The sequence below is a fragment of the Capsella rubella genome, unplaced genomic scaffold (assembly GCF_000375325.1).
Source record: "Capsella rubella cultivar Monte Gargano unplaced genomic scaffold, Caprub1_0 scaffold_6, whole genome shotgun sequence".
NCBI classification, from domain to species: Eukaryota; Viridiplantae; Streptophyta; class Magnoliopsida; order Brassicales; family Brassicaceae; genus Capsella; species Capsella rubella.
The window spans coordinates 15,263,732-15,288,000 of NW_006238918.1; the positions used below are offsets into that span (position 1 = coordinate 15,263,732).

Below are 24,269 nucleotides of genomic sequence, written 5' to 3' on the forward strand. Positions count from 1 at the left end.
AAATAAATAAATTTTTAGAAACCCCAAAAAAACAAAAACAAAAAATTGTAGAGAGAGAGAGAAACTGAGAGAAGAGGACGAAGACGACCATATTGTCAATAGAGAGAGAAAGAGAGAAGAGAGAGAAGACGGAGACAACAATGGCGGAAGGGAAGGAGGAGAACAGGGAGAAAAATGAAGAAGAAGAGAGCGTTAAGCTTTTCGTCGGACAAATTCCGAAACATATGTCGGAATCTCAGCTCTTGACATTGTTTCAAGAGTTCGCTGTCGTTGACGAGGTCAACATCATCAAGGATAAGATCACACGCGCCTCTCGAGGTTTCCTCTTTTTTTTTTTAATCTATTCGAGAATGTGGTGTTTGATTCGCGTGATTCGTCGAGTTTTTTTATTTGAATTTCGAAAACCCTAATTTTGCTTTGTTTTAATTTTTCTCCATCAGGATGTTGTTTTGTGCTATGTCCGTCGAGAGATGAAGCAGATAAGCTGGTCAATGCTTGCCATAACAAGAAGACATTGCCTGGGGTACTTCTTTTTTCTTTTCTTTTCTTTTTTTTTTTTTTTTGAATTTCTGACATTTTAAAAAAAAATTCTTGGGTTTTTTTTATTCTTTTCATTTGTTTCAGATACTTGAATGTGATTGATGTTCTGTAGTTGTTATTATTTCAATTTCACATCACACATTTTTTTTCAAGTCAGGTTTTAAAATCTCGAGGTTTTCTGAAATATATTATTAATGTTACTCTGATTTTTGGAGCTGCATTTGTGTACTCTTGTTGTATTGGTTTCTGTTTGATTCCAGAATAGGCAAGTTGTGATTTCGATATATGTTTTCGCACGAAGCGTTTCTTTTTTATACAGCTGAGAAGATCAATTTTTCTTTACCTCTGCTCAGAATCGAATCTTTCTGAGTTTTGTTGGAATCTTATGACATTGTTTTGTAATGATTCCTTCAAGCCCAAGAAACTGGAATCAATGGGTAAAATTAGATCAATGCGTAGACTCAAGATAAAACACTTTTGTTTCCCCCTTACATGGAAGCGAAGTGTTAGTTTTATTTGGACACTGTGAGAGTTTGTTGAAAAAAATTGGACATTGAGATTTATTGGGATGATTTCTCTGTGTGTGTTTAAAATCTTGAACAGTGGTGATCAAGCTTAGATCCTTGCTGATTTCTGACTAACGTTATAAGTTTGATCAGGCGTCCAGTCTATTGCAAGTAAAGTATGCGGATGGCGAATTGGAAAGGCTAGGTAACGTGATTTCAACTTCTTCTTTATGTTGTTTTCTGCTCTATATTACTCTCTTTCATTGTTGTCTCATCAATTGATGGATGTATTGTTTACTGTATTCTGCAATTCAGAGCATAAGCTTTTCGTTGGTATGCTTCCAAAGAATGTGTCTGAAGCTGAAGTTCAATCTTTATTCTCCAAGTATGGTACCATCAAGGATCTACAGATTTTAAGAGGTGCTCAACAGACAAGCAAAGGTTTATATCCATCTCTGTGATCTTTAGTTTCGTTAGTATGCTTTATCAAGTTTTGACCTTTTTGGTTGTTGTTTTTGTTGTTAGGCTGTGCTTTTCTTAAGTATGAGACAAAAGAACAAGCTGTTTCTGCCATGGAATCCATCAACGGAAAACATAAAATGGAGGTAATTGATTTTGCTAGTTTTTAAACTTAGCATTTGTAACACATACTTGTGTGTGTAGCGTGAAAATTTCATCATTTTTCTATTGTTTACCTTTAGGGTTCGACTGTTCCTTTAGTTGTCAAATGGGCAGACACAGAACGAGAAAGACATACAAGACGACTTCAAAAGGCTCAATCTCACATCGCTCGACTAGGGAACGGTGATCCAACAAATCCCTCATTGTTCGGAGCATTGCCCATGGGTTATGTTCCACCATATAATGGATATGGTTATCATGTAAGCAAGCAAGCCTAATAATACATCGTTTGTTCAAGCTGTATAAGTTTTGTATTCATCAATTTCGTAATTAATATATTTTTTTGTTTCTATTTCCGTAGCAGCCTCCCGGAACTTATGGTTACATGCTACCACCAATTCAGAACCAAGCTGCATTTCCCAATATGATTACACAACCAAACCAAGGCAATAACAACGGATTGCAAGGAACATCTCCTGACTCTGTGCCACCTCGTTTGGCCCGTAGGAACTTTCCTATGCCTCCTGCGAACTACATGGGATCTGGTTATCCTGCTGTACGAGGTCATCCTTATCCAATGGCTTATCCCAGAGGAATTGTGAACCCTCGCCCTCTAAGTAGCTCTCCTGGATCAATATCACCTGTTATTGGGAACAGTGGCATGTCAACACCTTTAGGCATTGGTTTGAGTTCCGTGGTTCAAGCCGAAGGTTAGTGTTATATATAACCTTATCATCTTTCTTCTCTCATTTCTTTAGACCTGAAACGTTATTTTGGTTCTTCAGGTCCGGAAGGTGCAAATCTGTTTATCTATAACATACCTCGGGAATTTGGGGATCAAGAACTCGCGGCTGCATTTCAATCTTTTGGTATGGTTCTGAGCGCCAAGGTTTTTGTAGACAAAGCCACTGGTGTAAGCAAATGTTTCGGTAAGCTCTCTCTCTCTCTTTTGCCTCGTTTTTGCTCTTCAAGACCGGTTCATTGTGAAGCTATAACGAAAGCATTCCCTTGTTGTTGTTGGTTGCAGGTTTTGTTAGTTATGACTCACAACCAGCCGCTCAGAACGCTATTAACATGATGAATGGTCGCCATTTAGGCGGTAAGAAATTGAAAGTCCAGCTTAAGAGAGACAACAACAATGGCCAACAGAGTAGTAATCCTTCCTTGAACTCCTAAAAGACCAAGACGCTGAACCATCTTCTCTCATCAACTTATAAGTTCATAACAGAAAGGAAAAATTATTCGGGCTAATGGGTTTAACCCGGTTCAAGATTTGGATCGATCTTGAATGGATGCATCTGTATAAATCCAAATCTCATTGTGGGTCAAAATGTCCCATCAACTCATAGCTGCAAACTGAATCATCTTTACTTTTCTTAATCATTTTTTTTTTCTTTCTGCAAATAACAATTTGTAATTTATGTGTATCATTGAAAATCATGTAGACATTTTATGATTTATTAACATTAAATTCATTGAATTTTTCTTCTATCATTTTTTTTTTAATGATCTGATGTGTTTGTCTGTAGAAGAAAAAGAATCAGTGTTCTTTAAATCAAAGAGAAAAATATTAGATTATCTTTGTTACTACAAAGCCAAACATCACAACAAACACAAACAGACAGACCACAAACATGGAGAGGGAGTACAACAACAGTCAAGAGACAGGTTCAGCCCTTGCTGAACCCTAAAATCAGACTTCTCACCAACAATCCCTAAAGACCCTAACAAATTGGACAATAATCTCTGTATTGATTTACAGACACAACAAGTTTTCTTCCTTCTTGTTTTGTTCTCTGCAGCAGATTAAGCAGGAAGGAAAGGAACGCTACATAGAAACTGAGGTTGTCACCAGTGAAAACGTGGAAAATGCAGATCAGGCTTGAGTAAGACGATCATTTGCTTCATCTTCGTGGCTTGTGCTTGAGCGGAAAGTGTTGTTTGTGTTCTCTGCGAATGATACTAGTGGAGAGCCTTTAGGGCTCCAGTGTTCAGTGATAGTGGAGTTTGAAACTCTAGCATCGTTGTTGAGCTGAATCAAGAAGCATTTCTCTATTGAGCTTAGTGATCCAGTGTCGTTTTCATCTTCATGGGTAGAGCGGCGGTTGAGATGTTCTTCTTGCTGTTCTTCTTCTCCTTCTTCTTCTTCACTTTCTCCGCATTCCGAATCTGTGCCTTGTGATTCACAGCTGACTTCCATGTCTTGTGCATTGTCAGAATCAGAGTCAGTTTGGGAATTGGATGAGTGGGATGGAGAATATCCTTCTGATCCGGTTGCATTTTCTTCGCGTTCAGCTAGTGTTTTAGTGATGAGAGTCTTGAGCAAGTTCATAACTTGGACAGCATGCATAAGAGCCGTTAATGGATCTGTCATCTATAGATAAAGCAAGCAAGAATCAAAGGTTAGTAACTTCAGTGATTCTCAATATTGAAGCAAGTAATTGTGTGTTTCTTATACCTGAGTCATATTAGGAGCAAAAACCATAGCAATATTCCTAGCATTCATTTTGTTGGACTCTTCTTCTTCAACAACATCAGCCATGAGATCAACAGCCCAACTGAGCAAAGCAGACTCAGTTGGCTTAAGCTGCTTTATGAGCTCAACAGATTCGTCCTCAGTGTTGCAATTGAGAACTTCCTCAGGAGAAAGACCATCGAGCACTCCGCAAGGTAACTCTCTAAACCAAGCTTTAATAAGACCAGCCAAGCAATGAACATCAATGTTGTCAGGAACAATACCTCTGTTAAGTTGATCTCTTACATGCTCCTCTTGGCTGTTCTCAGGGTTTATCCTGAAAATCCCTTCAGCCTTGAGACCTTGTTGAGAATAAAGCCTTTCTTGCATAAGTAATAGAATAGTTGGGACACTGTTTCCTTTCTCGTCATAAGAACATTGCATTGACTCAGCGGATACACCAAACACGCTCACACTGCAGTTTTTAATCAGTAGATGAATTAAATATTACCTTTCAAATTGTAATTGCAGATCTAGTTAAGAGAGATACCTTGCACTGGGGACTCGACATGGGATCTCAACTTGAAGCTCGTGAGGGAGACCAAGAAAGCCTTGGAATCGATCGAAGGTAACATGAGTGATGTGTCGAACATTCGTTGGCCATCCGATCTCCATGTGATGAACGGCCGACGAAATCCCTCCGCCGCCAACTCCACCGTCGTCTTGCCGGTTGTCTACACGGCAAGATACAACAGATTTACGCAGAGCCGTCAAGAGAAACTCAACAAGAGACAGTTGTTGCTGATTCTGCTCCTCCTCTTCTTCCTCCTCCGCCATCGATTTTCTCCTTCCTCCTTTTCCTCCTCCTCCGCCGCCACAACCTCCGCCTTTAGTCATCATCACAAGCCCCGTCATCGAGAATCTACTCTGAGAATGAAGGTTTTCGCAGCTTCTCTCTCTCTGGACTTTGTGCTTCTTCTTCTTCTTCTCTCTCTTTGGATGTGAATTTGATTTTGAAATTCTCGAAAAGGTTTATTCTTTCTTTATTTGATTTAATAATATTATTTTTTATTTTTAAAGAATTATTAAAATAAATATGGTTTTTGAATTTTGTCTTTTTGGTTGGATTTCAAACCAACGGTCCATTCATTTCAAAAACAAAATATGTTTTCTTCTCTCCCTCCTCACTCACTCTCTCTCTCTCTCTCTATTAAAAATGTGTTGTGGCTTTTATTGGAATCACGTTTTACCCTAACTGATAACTTTCTCTGAATCTACGATTATGCCACTCGGATTTTAATTGGTTCTTCCTTGTTGACGTGGCACTTCATATGGATCTCCTGGATTTTTTTTTTACATGTTTCAAAATGTATATTTTGTATTTTGTCTGTTTTTAAATGTATTTTTTTTCATCTACTCACTACTCACTCACTTCATTGTTTTTTCTTCACATATTCTCATTTTATATTTCATAACAAATATAAACTAAAAATGTAAAGTTTAATATCACATAAATTGAAAAAGAGAAAAAGAGCTTTATTTTTCTTCTAATTAATTCTCTTTTATAGTGATAAATATCAATGTTTGTATTGGAAAAGTATATTATATATATAATAAAAATGTAACAAAGTTTTTAAAAAGAAATTATGTTGTTAGTATAATATCCTTCATCACGTAATATGACCAATTATATCACGACACGTTGATATGATTTTCCCCTTTCTTGCCACTAAATTTTTTAACCAAAATGTCATTTACAAAACCGGTTTCACAACATTACCAAAAGAAACCGGTTTCACAATATTTCTACTATATATATAATTAGCACTCAGTAAAAAAAAGGCTTAGGTTCTCCGCCGCTAGAGTTTTTGTTGTATGTTATGCGATGACGTCGCCGCCTTCAAGCTATCCGCTTCAGGTGAGTTGATTTTTCCATTCGTTTTAGGATGAACTGAAAACTATTTTAGTTTGATAGATCTTTATAGATTATATGTTTTTGATTTCTTTCTGGATTCAAAAGATATGTTTATCATTTTCGTATAACCATGGTGTATATCATTCGTTCTACATTTTTGAGATAATCTAACCGACATACTGATTTCATGAAACTCAAATATCATTCACTAAATCACCAAAGATCTAAATTTTTTAATTGATAATAGATAGAGGTAGCGTATTAGATATTTTTAACGAGTAAACGTAGAAGGGATTCAAGATTTCAATTATCCAAATGTAGATTCACATTTTATTAGTTCCTTTTTGGGTTTATTAATTAGAACTAATATGTTTGAAATTGAGATGCAATATTTAAATGTTGCGGACAAGATTTGATTTTAATTTTTCTAAATGTATTAACAAAGTTCTGATTTTGTTTGTTTTATGTTTTTTTATATCCCTAAGTTAATAAGAATGAACAAAGAGCATTTGTTATATCATCCTCATCTATCCCTGAAATAAATGAGCAATCAACATCTAGAGTATCATGTAATGGGTCTTTATATTTTCAAAAAGTTGGGCCTAGTGTAAAATTTATTTGGGCTTTTCTTAAAAAGAAAAAGCTGCATTAGGCTTTGATTTGAGCGACTTTGACCAATAAAAAAAAGGTCACGTGTTCTGTCACGTGATTGTCTTCCTCATCGTTTCCGACATTTGGAGAAAAATGATTGTTAGGGTTTGAAATTGATTGTCCGGTGTCGAACCAAAAATAATCTGATAAAGCTTTTATAGAGAGGATAGCTGAGTTTTCTATGACTCAGTATCGTCAATGTATCTTGAAATTAACCTCACTGTTTCTGCATATTTACCGCTATGCCACCATACCCTGAGATAGATTTCACTGCTCTCTTCACCATACATTTGGATTATCTTATCTTCTTCTCCTGCCATATACTCTAACACCTACCAGCGAGACTCAATTTTTCTAGTCGCTGATTGCTTCAGCTTCACCAGAAACTAAGCTTTGGTCACACTGTTGCAGACGGGGATCATGGTTCGATTGTTGCCGCCTACAGTCATGGTAGCAGCTGTGAAGGCTTTGCATTGGCGAAACTCTGTGGAATTCCACAAGCTGCTTAAAGATAACGAAGAAGATTTCTCTGTTTCCATTAACGAAGAAGAAGTGTTACCGCAAAAGGTGCCAATAAACTTTGATTTGCTTTTCCAATTTTGGTTTGTTCTTATCTTTTTGTATTTGTAGTGAAGTACTGATTTTTGTAAGCTCTTTCAGATTAGTGTAGAGAAATTGGTAAAAATGTTACCTTCGCACCTCATTGAGTCGTTTCTGTCTCCTAAGAAAGATGGAAAGTTTCAATATGTATTGTGTGGGATCAGACTTTTGCAGACGTTGTGCGACTTAACACTTCGTAACGCTAAACTCGAGCAGGTTCCATCTTCATACTGTGTTTTTTTGGCTTTCAAAAGTATTGGAATTTATGTCTCTATGGAACAGTACTTAGGTGAATGTCTGTTTCTTTATTTTTTCTTTTTTTTCAAATTTGTGATAGGTCTTGCTTGACGATGTGAAATTATCAGCAAAGATGATTGATCTGGTGATCCTTTTGATGATAAATCTTGGTCGTAACAGAAAGGTTCTTTTCTTAAAAAATCCCTCATTGTCTTTCTTTCCTTTTCTCTTTGGAGCTTGTGATTCATGTCTATTGCTTGTTTACAGGAAAGCTGCAAATCAGATGACGAATTATTACTAGAAGCAACGTTGGTGGCTTCTTCTCTCCACCTGTTTCATGGGTTGATCTCTCCTTACTCCCAAGATCTTGTTCAAGTCTTTCTTGCTCACCCTATGGTATGAAACTCTGACCTTACCATAATGTAATGTGCTTGAACTGCCAATATGAAGAAAGGGTAGATCATATGAAATTAAGATATTACCCTTGTTTGACTGATAAAAAAAATGAGCTTATGCTTTGAGAGCTGGGTTGTACTGCCTTGAGATTAGTTTGATCGGATTCTTTTTTTTGTCTCATCTAGGTTGATGTGTTTATAGACTGTGCTTTTGGAGCTGTTCTTAATGTTGTGATATCTTTGAAAGAGAAGTTGCTGCATCGACGAACCGACTCCCCAAAACAGTTAGGCCCAAGTTCTGTAGAGGAGGTTAACTTCCACTGCCAACAAGCTGAAGCTGCTGTGCAGTTCCTTCATTCTCTATGCCAGCACAAACTGTTTAGAGACCGTGTCGCTAAGAACAAGGTTTCTCTAATACTTGGTGTTTAAACTGTGATGCATCAATTTTAGATCAACTAGTCACTTGTACAGTAATCACTAGTTGTTACCAATTTTTTTTTTCTAAGTTGATAATTTTGTGGAGGACGAATCTCAGAATTAGGTTTTCTGGTATTCATTTTTCAGGAGCTATGTGGAAAAGGTGGCGTCCTTATGCTAGCTCAATCCATACTATCACTAGCTATTACTCCTGAACTTGTTGGAGCAACTATAACAATTGCTTCCACATCTAGAATGAAAGCAAAAGTCCTTTCAATTGTAAGTCTATTGAAATTACCAAAGTGGTTCTCTATTTCCGGTCTGCAACAATGCAACTCATACCAAAGTTTATTTCCCTGCAGTTGCAGCATTTGTTTGAGGCGGAAAGTGACACATTCCTTGATGAGGTTGCAAATGCAGGAAACTTGCATTTAGCCAAAACTATTGCCTCAGAGGTTAGTCCTAACTCTGCTCTAAAATCGTTTGGACGATCTTCGTGATTTCAAAGGATTATCACTGGATGACACTGCTACTTATTAAAATTGACAATCTTGCGGGTTTCGATTCGTTGTAACGAGTCATAGAATAAGCCTCACTGCAAAAGGCTGATGTTGACTTAGTGATGCTGTTCTAGAGTTTAAACCTACAGTTTCCTAACTAGCATATATTGTTAATTGACATTTTTTACTTTTCCGTTCCTCAAATCTCTCCAAGAAAGTTTGTATATGTGAAGTTAGTGTTGACCTATTCGGTGATGATATTTTTGTAATCTAGGTTCTTAAATTATTGAGGCTTGGCCTTTCTAAAGCTTCCATGGCTACTGCTTCTCCTGACTATCCAATGGGTTTTGTGCTACTTAATGCTATGCGCTTGGCTGACGTGCTCACGGATGATTCAAATTTTCGATCGTTTTTCACCGAACATTTTGTAAGTATCAACTTAATTCCTGTATCTGCTAAAGGCTCTTGTTTGATTTATTGTTTTGGCACATATGATTCTTTATGAGCTGTCATTGGATTGTTTATAATTTATTTGCAGTACTTAATTCTGTAATTTGATGTGTGACGGATGTTAAATATTTTCTCCAGAGCATGGTTATCAGTGCGGTATTTTGTCTCTCTCATGGAGATTTCTTGTCAATGTTGTGCTCTTCTGATCTTTCTTCAAGGGAGGATGATGCAAATATTGATTACGATCTGTTTATGTCAGCTGGATGGGTTTTAAGTGTATTTTCATCTTCTCGGCAATCAGTACCTCAATTCAAGCTCAGTTTACAAAATAACCTTACCATGTCTTCATATGCTCATCAGCGAACATCATTATTTATTAAAATGATTGCGAATCTTCACTGTTTCATTCCCAATGTCTGCCAAGGTAATTTCTTCCGCCACTACCTCCACTTTCCTGTATCATATCATATCGTTGGTTTACCTTTGTGTGTTACTATGTGTATTTGCTGTTAATATCTGCAGAAGAAGATAGGAACCGTTTTATTCAGAATGTTATGAGTGGATTGCGAAAAGATCCTTCAGACATATTGATTAAGATGTTACCAGGCTCTTCATATACTCCGGTGGCACAGAGAGGCACTGGTGTTTGCAGAAACCTAGGTATGTATCTGTACCCCAAGACGCATATTATTTCTAATATACACATGTTTTGCTGATTTCGTTTTGATGGATATTTGTTAATATGTAGGTTCTCTGTTGCGCCATGCGGAATCCTTGATCCCTAGTTCCCTCAACGAAGAAGACTTCCTACTTTTGAGGTAACAGAAGGCCTCTTCAGTTATTCTACATTTCACCTATGACTATATTAAAGATTTATAGTTCTCGGGCTGTGCTTTTTTATGTCCCCTTTGATATATATCATTTCGGATTATTGTCTGGTGCAGGGTATTTTGTGACCAATTGCAACGGCTAATCCATTCTGAATTTAAGGAAAGTCAAGTACAAGTGAAGGTGAAAATGCTTGTTGCTCTCTTCTACATTGCTTATACAAATATCTGGTTTTGTTTATGATAATCTGTTTAGTTACACTGTCAAAAGAAGCTGTGACAAAGTTTTCTATATTTCCATTGTATGTTGAATTTCTACGAAAGGCGAGTCTTTTTCTAACCTCACATGTTGTGTTTGTTCTAGGATATTGAAGGTACGGGAGGGAAATTATCTTGTAAGCAGCAGAGAAAAGAGCCTCTGAATCTAAATAATGAAAATGAAGGAGCTTCAGAGAATTGTAATATCCGAGTTGAAGGTGTGATGACAAAGCAAGGTGTGACCGAGGAGATTGAAGTAGTCGAACGGCTGAAAGAGAGCGATGCAGATGCTAGCAATCTTGAAACCAGTGGTTCAGATACAAGCTCTAACAGAGGGAAGAGTCTTGTTGATCTGGTTGAAGATGGAGATGTGGTTCAGAATATGAGCAATCTGTTTAAAGGCAGTGCGTCAAGAGAGCTGAAGGAGGATGAAAAAGCGGAAACCTTCCTTGTCTTTGAGAAGCAGAGGACAAAACGGAAGCGTAGTATAATGAATGATGATCAAATGGTGATGATAGAGAATGCTCTTGCTGTGGAGCCTGATATGCAGCGGAATTCAGCTTGGATACAGGCATGGGCAGATAGATTGAGTCAACATGTGAGTTCAAGAATTCTACTCTTTTTAAATTCCTACCAGTATTACAAACGCGGCACATGTTGATTTATACAATTTTGCAGGGTTCGGAGGTTATTACGTCTTCGCAGCTGAAAAACTGGTACATGCTTCTTTTTTGTCCTCTCTGTCAACTGCAAAGATTCTGGTAATCACTATTCGTTATCTGACATTGATAGTTTGTTTTCAGGCTGAATAACCGAAAAGCTAAACTAGCTCGAGCAAACAAGCAAACAGGCCCAGCTCGAGACAATAACAGCTCAGGGGATTTACCAGAGAGTCCTGGAGATGAAAACACTTGGCAGCAGAAACAAGCAACATCGTCAAAAGATGAAACTGCATCGGAAAACCCAAAAACAGGAGAGAATCTGATGAGATCATCAACTTCATCAGAAGAAGGGATAAAGCGAGGGCAACAAGTGAGGCTTATGAACGACAGCGGAGACGAGATTGGGAAAGGAACGGTGCTGAGAACAGATGGTGAATGGTACGGTTTGAGCCTGGAGACAAAACAGGTTTGCGTAGTTGATGTAATGGAGCATAGTGGCACATATGATTTGAGCAAAATGGTCATCCCTTATGGATCTGATGATGTTGGGAGGACTTTCGGAGAGGCGGCTTCAAAGTTTGAAGTGATGAGAGTGGCTTGGGATGTGAATAAGCTTCAGTAGCAGACTCAGTTGCATTGAATTTGATCATTAGGTTTTTGTCTTTTTATTTAACTGTTTAGAGATTCTCTGTCGGTACTCTATTTGAAAGATTCTATCTTGTGGGCTGTCTCTATTGTATCTCTCTCTCTCTCTCTCTCTGGTTATTTACAGACAAAGGTTGAGAGTCGAGACTTTGAGAGTAAATAGTGAAGATAATATAACAGTAGGAAGAGTTTGACTTTATCTCATTCAGTTGACTTTACCTATAAGGCTATAACCCACTGAAACAAATCACGGTGATTTGTTTACAACCACCTCATAACAAATAATGCTTATGAAAGGAAACCATTGCAGTGTCATCGCCATTGTTTCTCCATAAGGGATGATATAGATTTCGAAAACTGTGAAACAAATGATGATGATATTTCCTTGTCCTGGCACTCCTCATCCTTGTCTCTCCAGAACTTAAGGATTAGGAGATTCTCCTCTTCCGTTGATCTCTGAACCACAATTCTCGATGCATAACCCTTTTTTCTCATCATCAGACAAATCTCTGCTGGGAAATTTGAAGTTAATGTCACCAAGTAGAACCAACCTTTCTCTGAAAGCAAAATATCAACCACAGGCAAGATTTTATCTATAACTGTCCTGCCATTGACCCCTCCAGCCCAGGCAGAGGCAATACCTTCCATTCCAACTTCATAATCCGGTGTAGGCACATAAGGAGGATTCACCACAATCACGTCGACTGAACCAGCAAGTCTCTTCTCTAGACCAGAAGCTATATCCGCACAGACAATATCAGCATGGACTCCATGTGCTTCTAGAGTTTCTTTTGTTACTCTTGTAGCTATCGGGTTTGTATCGGTGGCTAGATAATGAACGCCAGGAACTTCGTTTTTGAGAAGAAGAATAAGTGAAGTTATGACATACCCGCTTCCACATCCAATCTCCATACAAACCTTAGGGTTGTTCTCTATCAGGTGGGTGCGATCGGCTAGTAATGCATCAACTAGAGCAAATGAATCATCACATGGTTCGTAGAGCTCACGATGCGAACTTACAAGCGGGATTGCAGCAATTCTTGGTGGCATCTTGCAAATGACTGACTACAAGCAAAACCACAGTAACAGTTAGATGAATCATAACCTTGAGAATGTGTATTTCAGATAGCTTTACACAGTTCCAGTCATACCTAACTGAAATCATTTTAAATTTTGAACAATAACAATGGATCTCTTGTTTTAACTTCAAGTTAGACAACAAAGCTATGCAATTAGTTTTGCAAAAACCAAATAATATCTTAGATTCTAATTAACCAGTAGTTCAGTACACAGTAGAGATAGACCACCACTTGTTTATATCTTTTCATAACTTGTAATCGAACCCAGGCTCAGATAACAATAAGGTAAACTCAAGGAGGGTGTATGTAAGTTGACAAATCAATTCCAAACAATTTTTGAACAAATATAAAATATCACAAGACAATGCAATAATACCCCTTGGGGGGGGGGGGGTTATATTCAGCAATCGGAGCCTGCAAAGCTATAGCTTTAGGACCTAGCTTGCTGTCCAAGTTGACTGTATAAACAATGTCTCTGAAAGAAAACACCAATGAAGGAGATTATCCAGAAGGACCAAACACTAAATCTTTAGAGAACTAAAAACAAAGGAAAAAAAAAGCACAAAAGAGAACTCACTGAAGAGTAGGAACAATCCCGGAAGGATGATTGCTAAGGTCCAGTTAATTAACTCCCTTCCAATCCTTGATCAGCCATTCGTCTAAAATCACACAAAACCAAATCCACACATCAACACTAAGCAAGGCTCAGACACGATAATAGACACTAGAACACAAGAGAGTATGCTTATCAGATAGCTTCATCAAAAGGGTTTCGATAATTTGAGAATACAGAGACAATTTCAGTTTCATCTTACAAAACAACAACACTTTTTCCTCTAAAGCTATGAAAAAGCTCATAAGTTAGCAATCATGTCCGAACGATAAAAACCGCAGGAAGGGGTTAAAGGTCAGACCTTTAGGTAACGAGCAAATCCGAGAAAATAGAGAATCGGAGAGTGGGAAGGGATTTTATAAATAAGGGAGGAGTGATTCGATTTTGTGTTTAGGTCTGTGTCGGAAGAATTGGGAGGGATGCTTATTATGCTGCTCTTTATTTAATCGATGCCTAAGCTACCCCTTGAGACAGTCTTCGTAAGATCGAGGGTACTTCCGAAACATTGAGGTAAGTTATGTAAATACACATATCCGCTTTGGTACATATCTAAGGGCGGTTGCAGATTCAACCATACCTCTCAAAAGAGTTAAAAAAAAAAAAAAATGAAAATGAATTTTTCTTATAAATGTTTAAATTTTAAATTATTTTTATGTTATTTTTTATAATAATGTTTTTACTATTCCATAGCTTGTTATCAGTCATACCTATTATTGAACCTCTTGTTTTAACTCAACCACACTTTTTTCATATTTTCTAGCCGTTTTTTTTACCCGCTCTTTCTCTATAACCGCCTCGTTTAAATAATGTAACCAATCGAAGCCATTAGACAAAAATAGTAAATTTTAAACTTTTTTTAGTTAAAGATCGTAATCTATGTTTTGTATTATTTTTTTTTTCCAAAACAAGTTCCCCAAAAATGTTAAAACCTAATGTAAATTCAAATCTTCACTAGAATTTAGTCAAATATTTTGAAACGTGTATAGACTGTTTTTGAAAAAGAAAAATTCAAATTTAAAGTTTCAATACAACGTCATAACGTTATTTTTTATTATTAAAAAAAGACGTTGTAACGTTCTTTTTAGAATATTGTTAAGAGAATAAAAATGCTTTTTTAAAAAGATTCAAATTTACTATAGAACAAAAATGCTTTTCCTAGAATAGTAGATGAATTTGAGTGATAGAAACTAGTACTACTTTTCTCTTTTTCTTATAAATATATTGTAAATTCAGATTTTTGTTTTTATAAATGATAAGAAATTAAAATTTAGATATGGAGAATGCATATAAACACATAAAAGCCGTTGACTAGAGGAAGAAGACTAAAGAGTACAGCTCAGCAGCGGAAACGCCACTTTTCTATCCGAAGAAAACTGTGTCCTCCAGAATTCGTCGGAGGTTATTTTACTTAATTCAGTTCTCTTCTTCTTCTTCTTCTTCTCCTTCTTCTATTCAAACATAATTATAAAAGTGAAGTCTGGGCCAATTAAAGAGAAAAAGAAAAGGAGAGGCTTTACTTGGGGGAGAGTCCGCCATAAGCCGTGAAAGTCTCTTTTACTCCCCTCCGATCTGAAGTTGTTCTTTTCCTTGTTTGATTTCGCTTTCTAGGTTTTCGTTTTCATTTGTTGCGTTAAAGAGTGGTTTCCATGGGCTCGAAACCGTGGCTACATCCTGCTCCTCAGTATAAAACCCTAGAAACCTTTTGGGATGAGGAAGAGGATGCTCCTGGTCCTAGATGCGCTCATACTCTTACGGCTGTTGCAGCTACCAAGACTCACGGTCCTCGCCTTATCCTCTTTGGCGGCGCCACTGCTATTGAGGGTGGCAGTTCTTCCGTTCCTGGGATCAGTAAGTTTCCCCCAATTCAAATTTCAATTTTTTTTTCCTTTTTTGGCCTTGATCTGGAGTTGCCTGATGCTGCTCGGGTTGTTCTGTTTCTCTAGGGCTAGCTGGTGTTACCAATTCGGTGCATTCTTATGATGTTCTCACTAGGAAGTGGACAAGGTAAACAAGTGATTAAGATTTTGTTGTCTGGTTTTACTGTGCTCTTGCATATCGACATTGGTTTGATGGAAAGAGTTGCCATTTCCGGAATTGTGTAGGCTTGTACCGGCTGGTGAGCCGCCGTCTCCTAGGGCTGCTCACGCCGCAGCTGCAGTTGGCACCATGGTCGTTTTTCAGGTTATTTATTGTGTTCAATTATTCAGACCATATATTGTTTCTGGCTATGAGTAAATGTGATAAGGTTTATAGTCAAGTGTAACTGTCCATGTATTGAGACATATGAAATATGTATGTTTGTCTAATTAACAGGGTGGCATTGGCCCGGCCGGGCATTCTACTGATGATCTTTATGTTCTTGACATGACTAATGATAAGTTCAAATGGCACAGGTCAGAGATCATTTGCTAAGTTCCCTCTTATGTCTCTCTTTGCTATCTAGTATATGTTATCGACTTCAAAATTATTTCATTTAATGTGTGTTTAGGGTGGTGGTTCAAGGGGAAGGTCCAGGCCCTCGTTATGGCCATGTTATGGATTTAGTTTCTCAGAGGTATCTTGTTACAGTCACCGGAAATGATGGTAAGAATATGTCTGTTTTCATTATTCTGTTTATATATGGAAATTTTTCGTTTCCATTATTCTGTTTATTTGTTGTAGAATCCAGATATCCTAACAAATATTTTCCCTTCTATGTATGGAACAGGGAAACGAGCACTTTCTGACGCTTGGGCGCTGGATACAGCTCAGAAACCATATGTATGGCAGAGATTGAACCCAGACGGCGACCGACCAAGTGCTAGAATGTTAGTGATTCAAATGATTTGAATGACCTATTGTAGAAAATCTGTTCTTCTGCTGAATTTTCATATTTTGGTATTTCTGCATAGGTATGCTACTGGCAGTGCTCGTTCGGATGGCATGTTTTTGCTCTGCGGTGGAAGAGACACCGTGGGGGCGGTATACTTTTTCCCTCCATTAATCTCTTGTGCAGAAATTCGTGGCTTCGCTTTTCCAACTTAGGGCTAGATAACTTACAAAAATCTCGACATCACTTAGCTTACTTTTTACTATGAGATCCAAATTTTAAGATGTTATGTTTTCAATTTTCTATATGAATTCTGGCATATTCCCTTATGTGTTTCTGGGTGTGCAGCCATTGGGAGATGCTTATGGGCTACTAATGCATAGAAATGGTCAGTGGGAATGGACTCTGGCTCCAGGTGTAGCTCCTTCTCCAAGATATCAGCATGCAGCGGTAAACCAAATCTTGCCCCACTTTCAAAACATATGGAGAAATAGCATCTCAAATGTTGACCAAAATTAGTATCACAGAGGACTGCAAATTGTGCTTTAGAAACTGATTTGACTGTTAAATGAATGATTGATGAGGCATTTTATTTCATTTACAATACCATTGCAATGAGTTCCTTGATTGTTTTTCTTATCAGGTTTTTGTAGGAGCAAGATTACATGTCAGTGGAGGTGTTCTGAGAGGAGGCCGTGTGATAGACGCTGAAGCATCTGTTGCAGGTAATGCTCAATGGCTGTTTTGTCTGAATTTTGTTTCACAAGTCTTTTCTGGAGATAAGGGTCCCTACTCTCCATTTTTTCTTTTTCTAACTGTTATGAAATCTTTCTTCTCACAGTGCTTGATACTGCTGCTGGTGTATGGTTGGATAGAAATGGGCAAGTTACTTCTGCACGGGGCAACAAGGGACAAATCGATCAAGATCCATCTTTTGAACTCATGCGACGTTGTCGCCATGGTGCCGCATCAGTTGGCATCCGTATTTATGTGCATGGTGGTCTTAGAGGAGGTTAGCCTGATATTTTGGTTTTTAAATAACAAGATGCCTAAGTTTATTGCAGTACATATATTTTACTTTTGATATTTCACGTTTCCTAACTCGGCCAAGATGATTCTTAGGAATATTTTGTGGTACACTTACACTTCTCATAGTTTAAGTTAATGCCTCAAGTCATCTATCTCTTTCTCAGTATATGACGATTACGGTAATTTTCCTTCCGCACAGATGTGTTACTTGACGATTTTCTAGTCGCTGAAAATTCAACATTTCAGTCAGATATCAGTTCTCCTTTGCTAGCATCGGATAGAACCCAACAAAGCTCCACTCCTAGGTTTTCTTATGCTGCACGACCTCCTTCCGGTGCTGAACCAGCCATCCCCATGTCTGAAGGACTGAGGTCTATCCCATTACTTATACTCTTTTGGTTTGAGCTCATCTGTATTAGCTGTTTGAGCGTTACTTATCTTTCTTTTCTCATTAATGATATCAGCTTGGACGAAAATTCGTTGGAGAAATTAACAGAGGCTTCCGCAGCTGAAGCAGAGGTTGCTAGTTCTGTTTGGCGAGCAGCACAGCTAGGATCTGGTACTCTGGATGAAGAACCCTCTACCTCTGATGCCAACTCGCCAGCTGTAGAATCTACTACCGATGGTACTGAAACTGAAGGAGATGTCAGGCTTCATCCAAGAGCTGTATGTCAAAACCCTAATATTATATTTCTCTCTTTCTGTTTGCTTTATAAGTTTATTTTTTTAATAGAATCTTTGTTTTATGCCTTAGACATATTGACTGCTTAGTTCGAACTACTGCCCAACATAGTTAATGCTTTTATAACTGTGATATCTAGTTTTTTGCCTATTTGATTACCAAAGTATTATCATTTTACAGGTTGTGGTAGCAAAAGAGACGGTTGGCAGCCTGGGTGGCATGGTAAGACAGTTAAGCTTGGATCAGTTTCAGAATGAGAGCCGGCGGATGGTTCCCATGAATAATAGTGATGTGCTACAACCCACCAAGAAGTTCACTAGACAGAAGTCTCCGCAAGGCCTACATAAAAAGGTATAATTTTTGTGCATTCTTATTATCAACCTAGCACTGCCACAGTAAATACCTACTAATATGTTGTTGTTTTCAGGTCATTTCTGCTTTGTTGAGACCTCGAAACTGGAAACCTCCTGGCAACAGGAAGTTTTTCCTGGATTCTTACGAGGTTGGGGAACTCTGTTATGCTGCTGAACAAATATTTATGCATGAACAAACGGTTCTTCAGCTAAAAGCTCCTATTAAAGTCTTTGGAGATCTCCATGGACAATTTGGCGATTTAATGCGGTTGTTTGATGAGTATGGATATCCCTCAACAGCTGGAGATATCACGTAAGTTTAAGCAAATGATTGAACAATGTGGAGTATTGCCTAAACATAGTCACTGAACCATTAAACGTACTTGCTTCAGGTATATTGACTATTTATTTTTGGGAGATTACGTTGACCGAGGACAACACAGCCTGGAAACTATAACTTTGCTCCTTGCATTGAAGGCAAGATGGTGCCTAATTTCACATCACCCGTATTACTAGGGTCATTCAAATTGTGCTTCCTGGTTTTATTGTTCTGAGATATTCCTGTGCAGATTGAATATCCGGAGAATGTTCACTTGATTCGAGGAAACCACGAGGCTGCTGACATTAATGCACTATTTGGTTTCCGTCTAGAATGCATAGAAAGAATGGTACTTGCCTCTTTGCAGAAATTTACACTGTCATTGTCGCTAGCTTTTCTGCTTAGTCTAAGCATGCTCTGTACTTTTACCAGGGAGAGAATGATGGCATCTGGGCATGGACAAGATTTAATCAACTTTTCAATTATCTTCCTCTCGCTGCACTTATTGAGAATAAAATTATTTGTATGCATGGTGGAATTGGGAGGTCAATCAGTTCAGTGGAACAGATCGAGAAAATTGAAAGGCCCATAACGATGGACGCTGGATCCCTTGTTCTAATGGATTTACTATGGTAATCAATCCTAACTGGTCCTGCTTTCATATTGATCACTATTTCTTACATCCCGTGTCATAATATCATTTTTTACAAGTACAGGTCTGATCCTACAGAGAACGATAGTATAGAGGGTTTAAGACCGAACGCCAGAGGACCTGGTCTAGTCACATTTGGGGTAAAAAAAAAGCTTTATTCGCTCTTATTGTCAATATTTCATTAATATTATAATTGGGGGCCAGTCACTGAGGGCGTAGTCTTGACTCTTGATATTGCAGCCAGATAGAGTAACAGAATTCTGTAAGAAGAATAAACTACAGCTAATTATTAGGGCCCATGAATGTGTAATGGATGGATTTGAAAGATTTGCACAGGGACAATTGATTACGCTTTTCTCCGCCACAAATTACTGCGGTGAGGAAAAAAAAAAACCCGTCAAAACTGTGTTTTGTATTTATGTTTGTATACTTGAAGAGGCAAGAAATCAAGAAATAAAACATTATGATACTTGTCTAAACAGGAACTGCGAACAATGCGGGAGCTATATTGGTGGTTGGCAGAGGATTGGTGATTGTTCCTAAGTTAATTCATCCTCTTCCACCTCCCATCTTATCTCCAGAGAATTCTCCAGAACATTCTGGAGACGATGCTTGGATGCAGGTAACAACACTTTGACTACTTCTTCTGTTCCAAGTTAATTCAGATCCATACATGAACTCCTTGACTACCATCATAAAAAGATATTCTTCAAAATAATAAATTGAAACTTGACTCAGCCACAACCGGACAACCTGACCTTAGTGTAGGAGACCGTCTTTTTCTTGTTCCTAGAAACATTTGGCCTAACTGGGAAACACATAGAGTTCTGGAACAATCAAAAGCACTTTCTTAGCGTGTACAAGTGTAACATGATATCTTTGTTTCAGCCACAAACTGATGCAACTCAATCTTAGTTGGTAGTTAGTTATGTGATACCAATAATGTCTCCAAAAAACTTCACTTTTGCGTAGAAAAAACGGATAGTACTTGGAGAGTTTATGTAGCTATATCTTTGTAATTAGCTACGAGCAGACACTGAACCAATAAATACACAATTTAATCTGTTGCAGGAGCTGAATATCCAGAGACCGCCGACTCCAACACGAGGCAGGCCACAACCAGATTTTGACAGAAGCTCGCTTGCATACATCTGAATCTGATTGTGTTCCCGGTTTCTGCTTGCAAGTCATGAAAGTAACAATCATTGGATTTTGGTACAACTCTATACAAGTATAGCAAGATTTTATATTTCAGAATTTGCAGTGTTCATATACTCTGCCGCACATGTGTAATATATAACTAACTATACCATTACCACCAGAGAATCAGAATGGTATAGTACTATTTATTTTTCTTCCCTCTTTTGCTTTTCTTCCAAAAAATAACTCTCAAGTAACGATGAGTTATACATGAGAAAACATATTGAATAGCATTAAAACTGCTGTACATGAGAAAAAATTGGATAGCCGGAAAAATAATAAACATAATTTTGCTTTTTATTGGATTGGTAGAAACTGGTCTACAACATAACAAACATGAGCTTATGCATTGATGCATTATTGATTATTTCTGATAAATCTAAGTGTAGTGGTAGTGTTTCAGAGGGCAGCGAAAGCATGGAGAGCTGATTGAGCGCTACGTCCAGCTTCTGTGCTAAAGAAGTGAAGGAAGTCGTTGTAATCATAGGGTTTGAATAGACGTGGATGTTCTTCGTCGACAAGCTCGTCTGGTGAATCTATGGTAACTCCTGTTTTCGGAACTGAGAACAGCCCAGTCGAATACCTTGTCTTCTTTCCCGTCAACATGACTCGGTGATATGGAGAAAACACTCGACCATTCAATAGTGCCTTGCAACATCAACAAGGATATATGATTGCTTATTCGCTCTAATAAAGAAGTGCGTATGTGCTGTGACAGTGTTCGTTAGGTAAAAAAAAAAGAAGAGAAAGTTGGGACTTACACATAGAGAATCTCCAACCATAACGATGAAAGAATCTTGAGATGGTTTCACTTTGATCCATTTTTCATCTTTGGTCTTCACTTCCAGACCTTCAACTTGATGCTGATGAAGTATCGTGATCATGTTCTTATCGGTATGAGCACGTAAACCTAACTTTGACTCCTCTTCATCATCAGCATCAAGAGGTGTTGTATACTCCATCAGTCGAAGGATATAATTTGTAGAATTAAGATGTTCATCAATGTATCTCTGTATCCCAAAACTCTCCATTATCATTCTTCTCACCATCACCTCCAATTCCGATAATTTCTCCGAGAACTGGTGTATCGTCTCGCTATTTCAAAACACACAAATATCGATCCAAGAATTGCATTTATGAATCCAATAATATGTTATTATGCAAAAACAAATTATATTGAAAGGTTTGACTTTCATCAGATTTTATATATACCTAATACTCTTGTTCCCATGATCAGGCCATAACTGTCGAGTAAAGTCGTTGACCTTGTCAAAAACATTAGCATCGTCGATCCCAAAACTCTGGTAAAGATTGTGAGAAAGATAGCCATGGTAAGGTTTGGAAGACACGTTTCTCTGTCTGGTCTGAACCGGTAACTTGAAGAGCTCTTCCACGGCTTCAAAAACAGACTTCTTAAGCTCAAGTGACACTTTGTCAAAGGATGCTTCGAAACAACCGTAGTCTTCTAAAGCTTTACGGACATCAATCTTCACTTCATCCCACTTTGAGCTTCCTGGTTTTAGGGTTTTGTCCGAGAAATCGATAAGTGGGAGCTGGAAAGAAACAGCAACAACAGGAAGAACAGAGTCTGATGATGATGAATCCATTTCTTGATTCTCAGAATTTTGTTTAGGGTTATCTTTTTTATATTATGTTTGCTTTTGTAAAAAGGGTTGGCCTAATAAAAATACCAAAATTAACTTCTTTTGGTTGGAAACGTAAAATTCTAAAACAAGTGGTGTAGTTAGTATCTGATGACAGCTTGTTATGCAATACCAATACTAGTTGTTTTATTGCACAAGTGGTCCTGTGTAGTGGTATACTATTATGCAATACTAGCTGTTTTATTACACCTTAAATGGGTTATGCAATTATTGCGTTCTGTTGACATCTATATTTCAGTAGCAACCGTTCTGCTGCTATAATATTAGCTCTTGAGATTTTGTTGTTTAAAAAGTATATATATGATTATATGAAGGTGCAATGCAAAGAGTTGATAAGAGTTGACTCTAATTGCAGCACTTGAAATATGGAAGAACTTAATGGGTCGAGTGGACTTTTGTACATGGGCTGGGCTTGGTGAATCAAATTCCCCTTTGGGTCATCACAAAAATTGTCACACTTTGTTTGTTGGACATTGGGAGGAAGTCTTAATTTGTGTGTTTCCTCCTCCTCCTCCTCTACTACCCTCAAATGGACATGGATATATGATGGATGATGCCAACATTATTTTAATTTTGAAAATAGTCGAGCCGTCGTCACAGGCTCTCTCAGTAGTCAGTACACCAAAACTACAAAACTAGTTTGAGAAACCAGAATAGTTTTTGTATTGATCTTTTTTAAGGGTCCGAATGTTTCAAAACGCTAAATATATTTGTTCTATATATTCGAAATGTTACGTTTATATTTTCCTTAAAGATACTATTGTAGTTTCTGATTCATAACTTTATTCTTAGTTTAATAGCATATATATAACTATATTATACCAAATATCACAGAAAATAGAACAACGATTCATACAATTAAACAAGAAAATGAAACTATTGGAAAATAGAACCATTACCTAAAAAGTTAAAAGAAGAAAAGAAGCGTAAGTTCTGAGGTGCATGGGTTCGAACATATTATAACCATTACATTCATTCATCATCGGGGAAAAAAAGTATAAAAGGTTGATATATCATATATGCATATCATCATCTCTTCATTGTTCCATTTCCACTGTCCTGTCCCAATTACTCATAAAAAAACATGTCAGGCGTGTGGGCTCATCGTAAACAAATAATGTGCATATACATACATAGCCATATATATATATATATCATTAAACTTGTCATTTCACACTTTTCCAGACTTCATTATTGTTCCTCTCCCAAGTCCCCACTCCCAACTCAGCATGTATATTCTTTGCAAAGACGTACGTCTTCGATGGTGACGCTTAATTAATTCTAATAACAAATACTGTATATTTTTACTAAATTTAGCATTTTGTAAATTTAATTTGTAAATAATACAGTGTATAAAAACACTTGATCGTTAATTCAACATCAAATATAACACTTTAAAATTATAATTCTATTAGTATTATTAATCTATATTCACTTATAAATTATTTTTCTAAAATATATATTTTGGAACCGTCTATTTTATTTCCAATCATCCAAAATATTTGTACCAAACTACATATTAATCTTTCATTTCTCATACATTATTAATTATTTTACGCAATTTATCATGCATTATGTGTTTTTCAGTGTAAACCACTTTTAAACCGCGCCTCTTTACTCGACATTTTTGTTTTGTCATGTTCAATCTGTTGTCATCATCGAAAATCTTTAGTAGTTATTGAATATTGGGGTCCTTGAGGCTTGAGGATAACACCATGTATGTATTAATTGAGAGATTGAGACAATTTGAGGAGACATAAAGGATCTACCAGCTTTCCTTCTCTTTGTATTACGATAAAAAATTCCCACACTTTCCGGCGTTTTCAATTTCACCAACTTTCCTCCCTCTTTGTCTATACGAATTGAGAACTCTAGGGAGATGAGTTCCTCGACGACAACTGATACGCAAGTTCAACGATTTACACGATACCATTCTTATCATAGTTTAAATACTCTTAAGAAAACAATTACTATATATGTCTAAAAACTTTAACCACTATAATTTTGTCAACTCTCTAAGTTATATAGAGGTTTAACTGAATTATTAATTCACATGTTATTTTCTCTAAATAAAGGAAAAGAGCAAAAGAAACTGAAAAGCAAAAAAAAAAACATAATTAAGTCACGTGCAAAAGTGAATAAATTTCTCTATAAATTATTGTGACACTTCCAACATTTATAGAAAGATTA

At 37.2% G+C, this 24,269-nt stretch overlaps 6 protein-coding genes across 11 annotated transcripts; 3 read left to right on the forward strand and 3 right to left on the reverse strand.

Annotated features, from left to right (window-relative positions):
* Nucleotides 1–11: 11 nt before the first annotated feature.
* LOC17883386 (RNA-binding protein BRN1) lies at nucleotides 12–3,158 on the forward strand. 4 transcript variants are annotated; one of them, XM_023780548.1, is made up of 9 exons: nucleotides 12–318; nucleotides 441–523; nucleotides 1,191–1,251; nucleotides 1,362–1,487; nucleotides 1,572–1,651; nucleotides 1,748–1,927; nucleotides 2,029–2,377; nucleotides 2,453–2,596; nucleotides 2,695–3,158. In XM_023780548.1, the coding sequence occupies exons 1-9, from the start codon at nucleotides 141–143 to the stop codon at nucleotides 2,841–2,843; spliced, it is 1,350 nt and encodes a 449-aa protein (XP_023636316.1). In that variant the 5' UTR covers nucleotides 12–140; the 3' UTR covers nucleotides 2,844–3,158. The 4 variants fall into 4 exon arrangements, with proteins under 4 accessions (XP_023636316.1, XP_023636317.1, XP_006287737.1 ...); XM_023780549.1 differs by having other exon boundaries at nucleotides 13–318; nucleotides 2,032–2,377; XM_006287675.2 differs by having other exon boundaries at nucleotides 13–318; nucleotides 1,200–1,251.
* Nucleotides 3,159–3,399: 241 nt separating this feature from the next.
* LOC17882884 (rho GTPase-activating protein 2) lies at nucleotides 3,400–5,121 on the reverse strand. Its single transcript, XM_006287609.2, has 3 exons — nucleotides 4,673–5,121; nucleotides 4,126–4,597; nucleotides 3,400–4,041 (listed from the first exon to the last, which is right to left on the reverse strand). The coding sequence occupies exons 1-3, from the start codon at nucleotides 5,035–5,037 to the stop codon at nucleotides 3,544–3,546; spliced, it is 1,335 nt and encodes a 444-aa protein (XP_006287671.2). The 5' UTR covers nucleotides 5,038–5,121; the 3' UTR covers nucleotides 3,400–3,543.
* Nucleotides 5,122–5,974: 853 nt separating this feature from the next.
* Nucleotides 5,975–11,878, forward strand: LOC17881101 (nodulin homeobox). The gene is made up of 16 exons (XM_006286968.2): nucleotides 5,975–6,040; nucleotides 7,100–7,255; nucleotides 7,349–7,504; nucleotides 7,626–7,709; nucleotides 7,793–7,921; nucleotides 8,107–8,325; nucleotides 8,485–8,616; nucleotides 8,700–8,792; nucleotides 9,112–9,264; nucleotides 9,426–9,711; nucleotides 9,810–9,947; nucleotides 10,036–10,105; nucleotides 10,232–10,298; nucleotides 10,479–10,970; nucleotides 11,051–11,088; nucleotides 11,176–11,878. The coding sequence occupies exons 1-16, from the start codon at nucleotides 6,008–6,010 to the stop codon at nucleotides 11,654–11,656; spliced, it is 2,727 nt and encodes a 908-aa protein (XP_006287030.2). The 5' UTR covers nucleotides 5,975–6,007; the 3' UTR covers nucleotides 11,657–11,878.
* Nucleotides 11,834–13,855, reverse strand: LOC17882921 (hemK methyltransferase family member 2). Of its 3 annotated transcripts, none has more exons than XM_006288475.2 (3): nucleotides 13,673–13,855; nucleotides 13,336–13,417; nucleotides 11,834–12,744 (listed from the first exon to the last, which is right to left on the reverse strand). In XM_006288475.2, the coding sequence occupies exon 3, from the start codon at nucleotides 12,727–12,729 to the stop codon at nucleotides 11,992–11,994; it is 738 nt and encodes a 245-aa protein (XP_006288537.1). In that variant the 5' UTR covers nucleotides 12,730–12,744; nucleotides 13,336–13,417; nucleotides 13,673–13,855; the 3' UTR covers nucleotides 11,834–11,991. The 3 variants fall into 3 exon arrangements, 2 of the variants coding, with proteins under 2 accessions (XP_006288537.1, XP_023636178.1); XR_002833215.1 differs by lacking the exon at nucleotides 11,834–12,744 and adding an exon at nucleotides 13,146–13,233; XM_023780410.1 differs by lacking the exons at nucleotides 13,336–13,417; nucleotides 13,673–13,855 and adding an exon at nucleotides 13,135–13,142.
* Nucleotides 13,856–14,692: 837 nt separating this feature from the next.
* On the forward strand, nucleotides 14,693–20,578 carry LOC17883439 (serine/threonine-protein phosphatase BSL1). The gene is made up of 22 exons (XM_006286698.2): nucleotides 14,693–14,769; nucleotides 14,980–15,219; nucleotides 15,315–15,375; nucleotides 15,474–15,552; nucleotides 15,685–15,764; nucleotides 15,860–15,954; nucleotides 16,079–16,178; nucleotides 16,263–16,332; nucleotides 16,529–16,630; nucleotides 16,824–16,905; nucleotides 17,022–17,192; nucleotides 17,409–17,580; nucleotides 17,674–17,875; nucleotides 18,072–18,242; nucleotides 18,319–18,557; nucleotides 18,637–18,721; nucleotides 18,814–18,912; nucleotides 18,996–19,195; nucleotides 19,280–19,355; nucleotides 19,456–19,591; nucleotides 19,698–19,837; nucleotides 20,287–20,578. The coding sequence occupies exons 2-22, from the start codon at nucleotides 15,018–15,020 to the stop codon at nucleotides 20,368–20,370; spliced, it is 2,646 nt and encodes an 881-aa protein (XP_006286760.1). The 5' UTR covers nucleotides 14,693–14,769; nucleotides 14,980–15,017; the 3' UTR covers nucleotides 20,371–20,578.
* Nucleotides 20,579–20,691: 113 nt separating this feature from the next.
* Nucleotides 20,692–22,071, reverse strand: LOC17882744 (probable 2-oxoglutarate-dependent dioxygenase AOP1). Its single transcript, XM_006289654.2, has 3 exons — nucleotides 21,628–22,071; nucleotides 21,177–21,510; nucleotides 20,692–21,063 (listed from the first exon to the last, which is right to left on the reverse strand). Exons 1-3 carry the CDS (start codon nucleotides 22,020–22,022, stop codon nucleotides 20,815–20,817), a joined length of 978 nt encoding a protein of 325 aa, XP_006289716.1. The 5' UTR covers nucleotides 22,023–22,071; the 3' UTR covers nucleotides 20,692–20,814.
* Between the last annotated feature and the right edge of the window lie 2,198 nt (nucleotides 22,072–24,269).

Bases quoted from the DNA above. Each gene is read 5' to 3' on its own strand.
- LOC17882744 (XM_006289654.2), bottom strand. From the start codon at position 22,022: ATGGATTCATCATCATCAGACTCTGTTCTTCCTGTTGTTGCTGTTTCT. The intron at 21,511-21,627 runs GTATATATAAAA...GTTTTGAAATAG, and splicing joins CATGGGAACAAGAGTATTAG to CGAGACGATACACCAGTTCT. The intron at 21,064-21,176 runs GTAAGTCCCAAC...TGATGTTGCAAG, and splicing joins TGGTTGGAGATTCTCTATGT to GCACTATTGAATGGTCGAGT.
- LOC17881101 (XM_006286968.2), top strand. From the start codon at position 6,008: ATGACGTCGCCGCCTTCAAGCTATCCGCTTCAG. The intron at 9,265-9,425 runs GTAAGTATCAAC...TATTTTCTCCAG, and splicing joins CGTTTTTCACCGAACATTTT to AGCATGGTTATCAGTGCGGT. The intron at 10,299-10,478 runs GTGAAAATGCTT...TGTTTGTTCTAG, and splicing joins AAAGTCAAGTACAAGTGAAG to GATATTGAAGGTACGGGAGG.
- LOC17883439 (XM_006286698.2), top strand. From the start codon at position 15,018: ATGGGCTCGAAACCGTGGCTACATCCTGCTCCTCAGTATAAAACCCTA. The intron at 15,955-16,078 runs GTAAGAATATGT...TGTATGGAACAG, and splicing joins TACAGTCACCGGAAATGATG to GGAAACGAGCACTTTCTGAC. The intron at 18,558-18,636 runs GTAAGTTTAAGC...TACTTGCTTCAG, and splicing joins TCAACAGCTGGAGATATCAC to GTATATTGACTATTTATTTT.
- LOC17883386 (XM_023780548.1), top strand. From the start codon at position 141: ATGGCGGAAGGGAAGGAGGAGAACAGGGAGAAAAATGAAGAAGAAGAG. The intron at 524-1,190 runs GTACTTCTTTTT...TAACGTTATAAG, and splicing joins ACAAGAAGACATTGCCTGGG to TTTGATCAGGCGTCCAGTCT. The intron at 1,488-1,571 runs GTTTATATCCAT...TTTTGTTGTTAG, and splicing joins TGCTCAACAGACAAGCAAAG to GCTGTGCTTTTCTTAAGTAT.
- LOC17882884 (XM_006287609.2), bottom strand. From the start codon at position 5,037: ATGACGGGGCTTGTGATGATGACTAAAGGCGGAGGTTGTGGCGGCGGA. The intron at 4,598-4,672 runs GTATCTCTCTTA...TAAAAACTGCAG, and splicing joins TGTCGAGTCCCCAGTGCAAG to TGTGAGCGTGTTTGGTGTAT. The intron at 4,042-4,125 runs GTATAAGAAACA...CTTTATCTATAG, and splicing joins TTGCTCCTAATATGACTCAG to ATGACAGATCCATTAACGGC.
- LOC17882921 (XM_006288475.2), bottom strand. From the start codon at position 12,729: ATGCCACCAAGAATTGCTGCAATCCCGCTTGTAAGTTCGCATCGTGAG.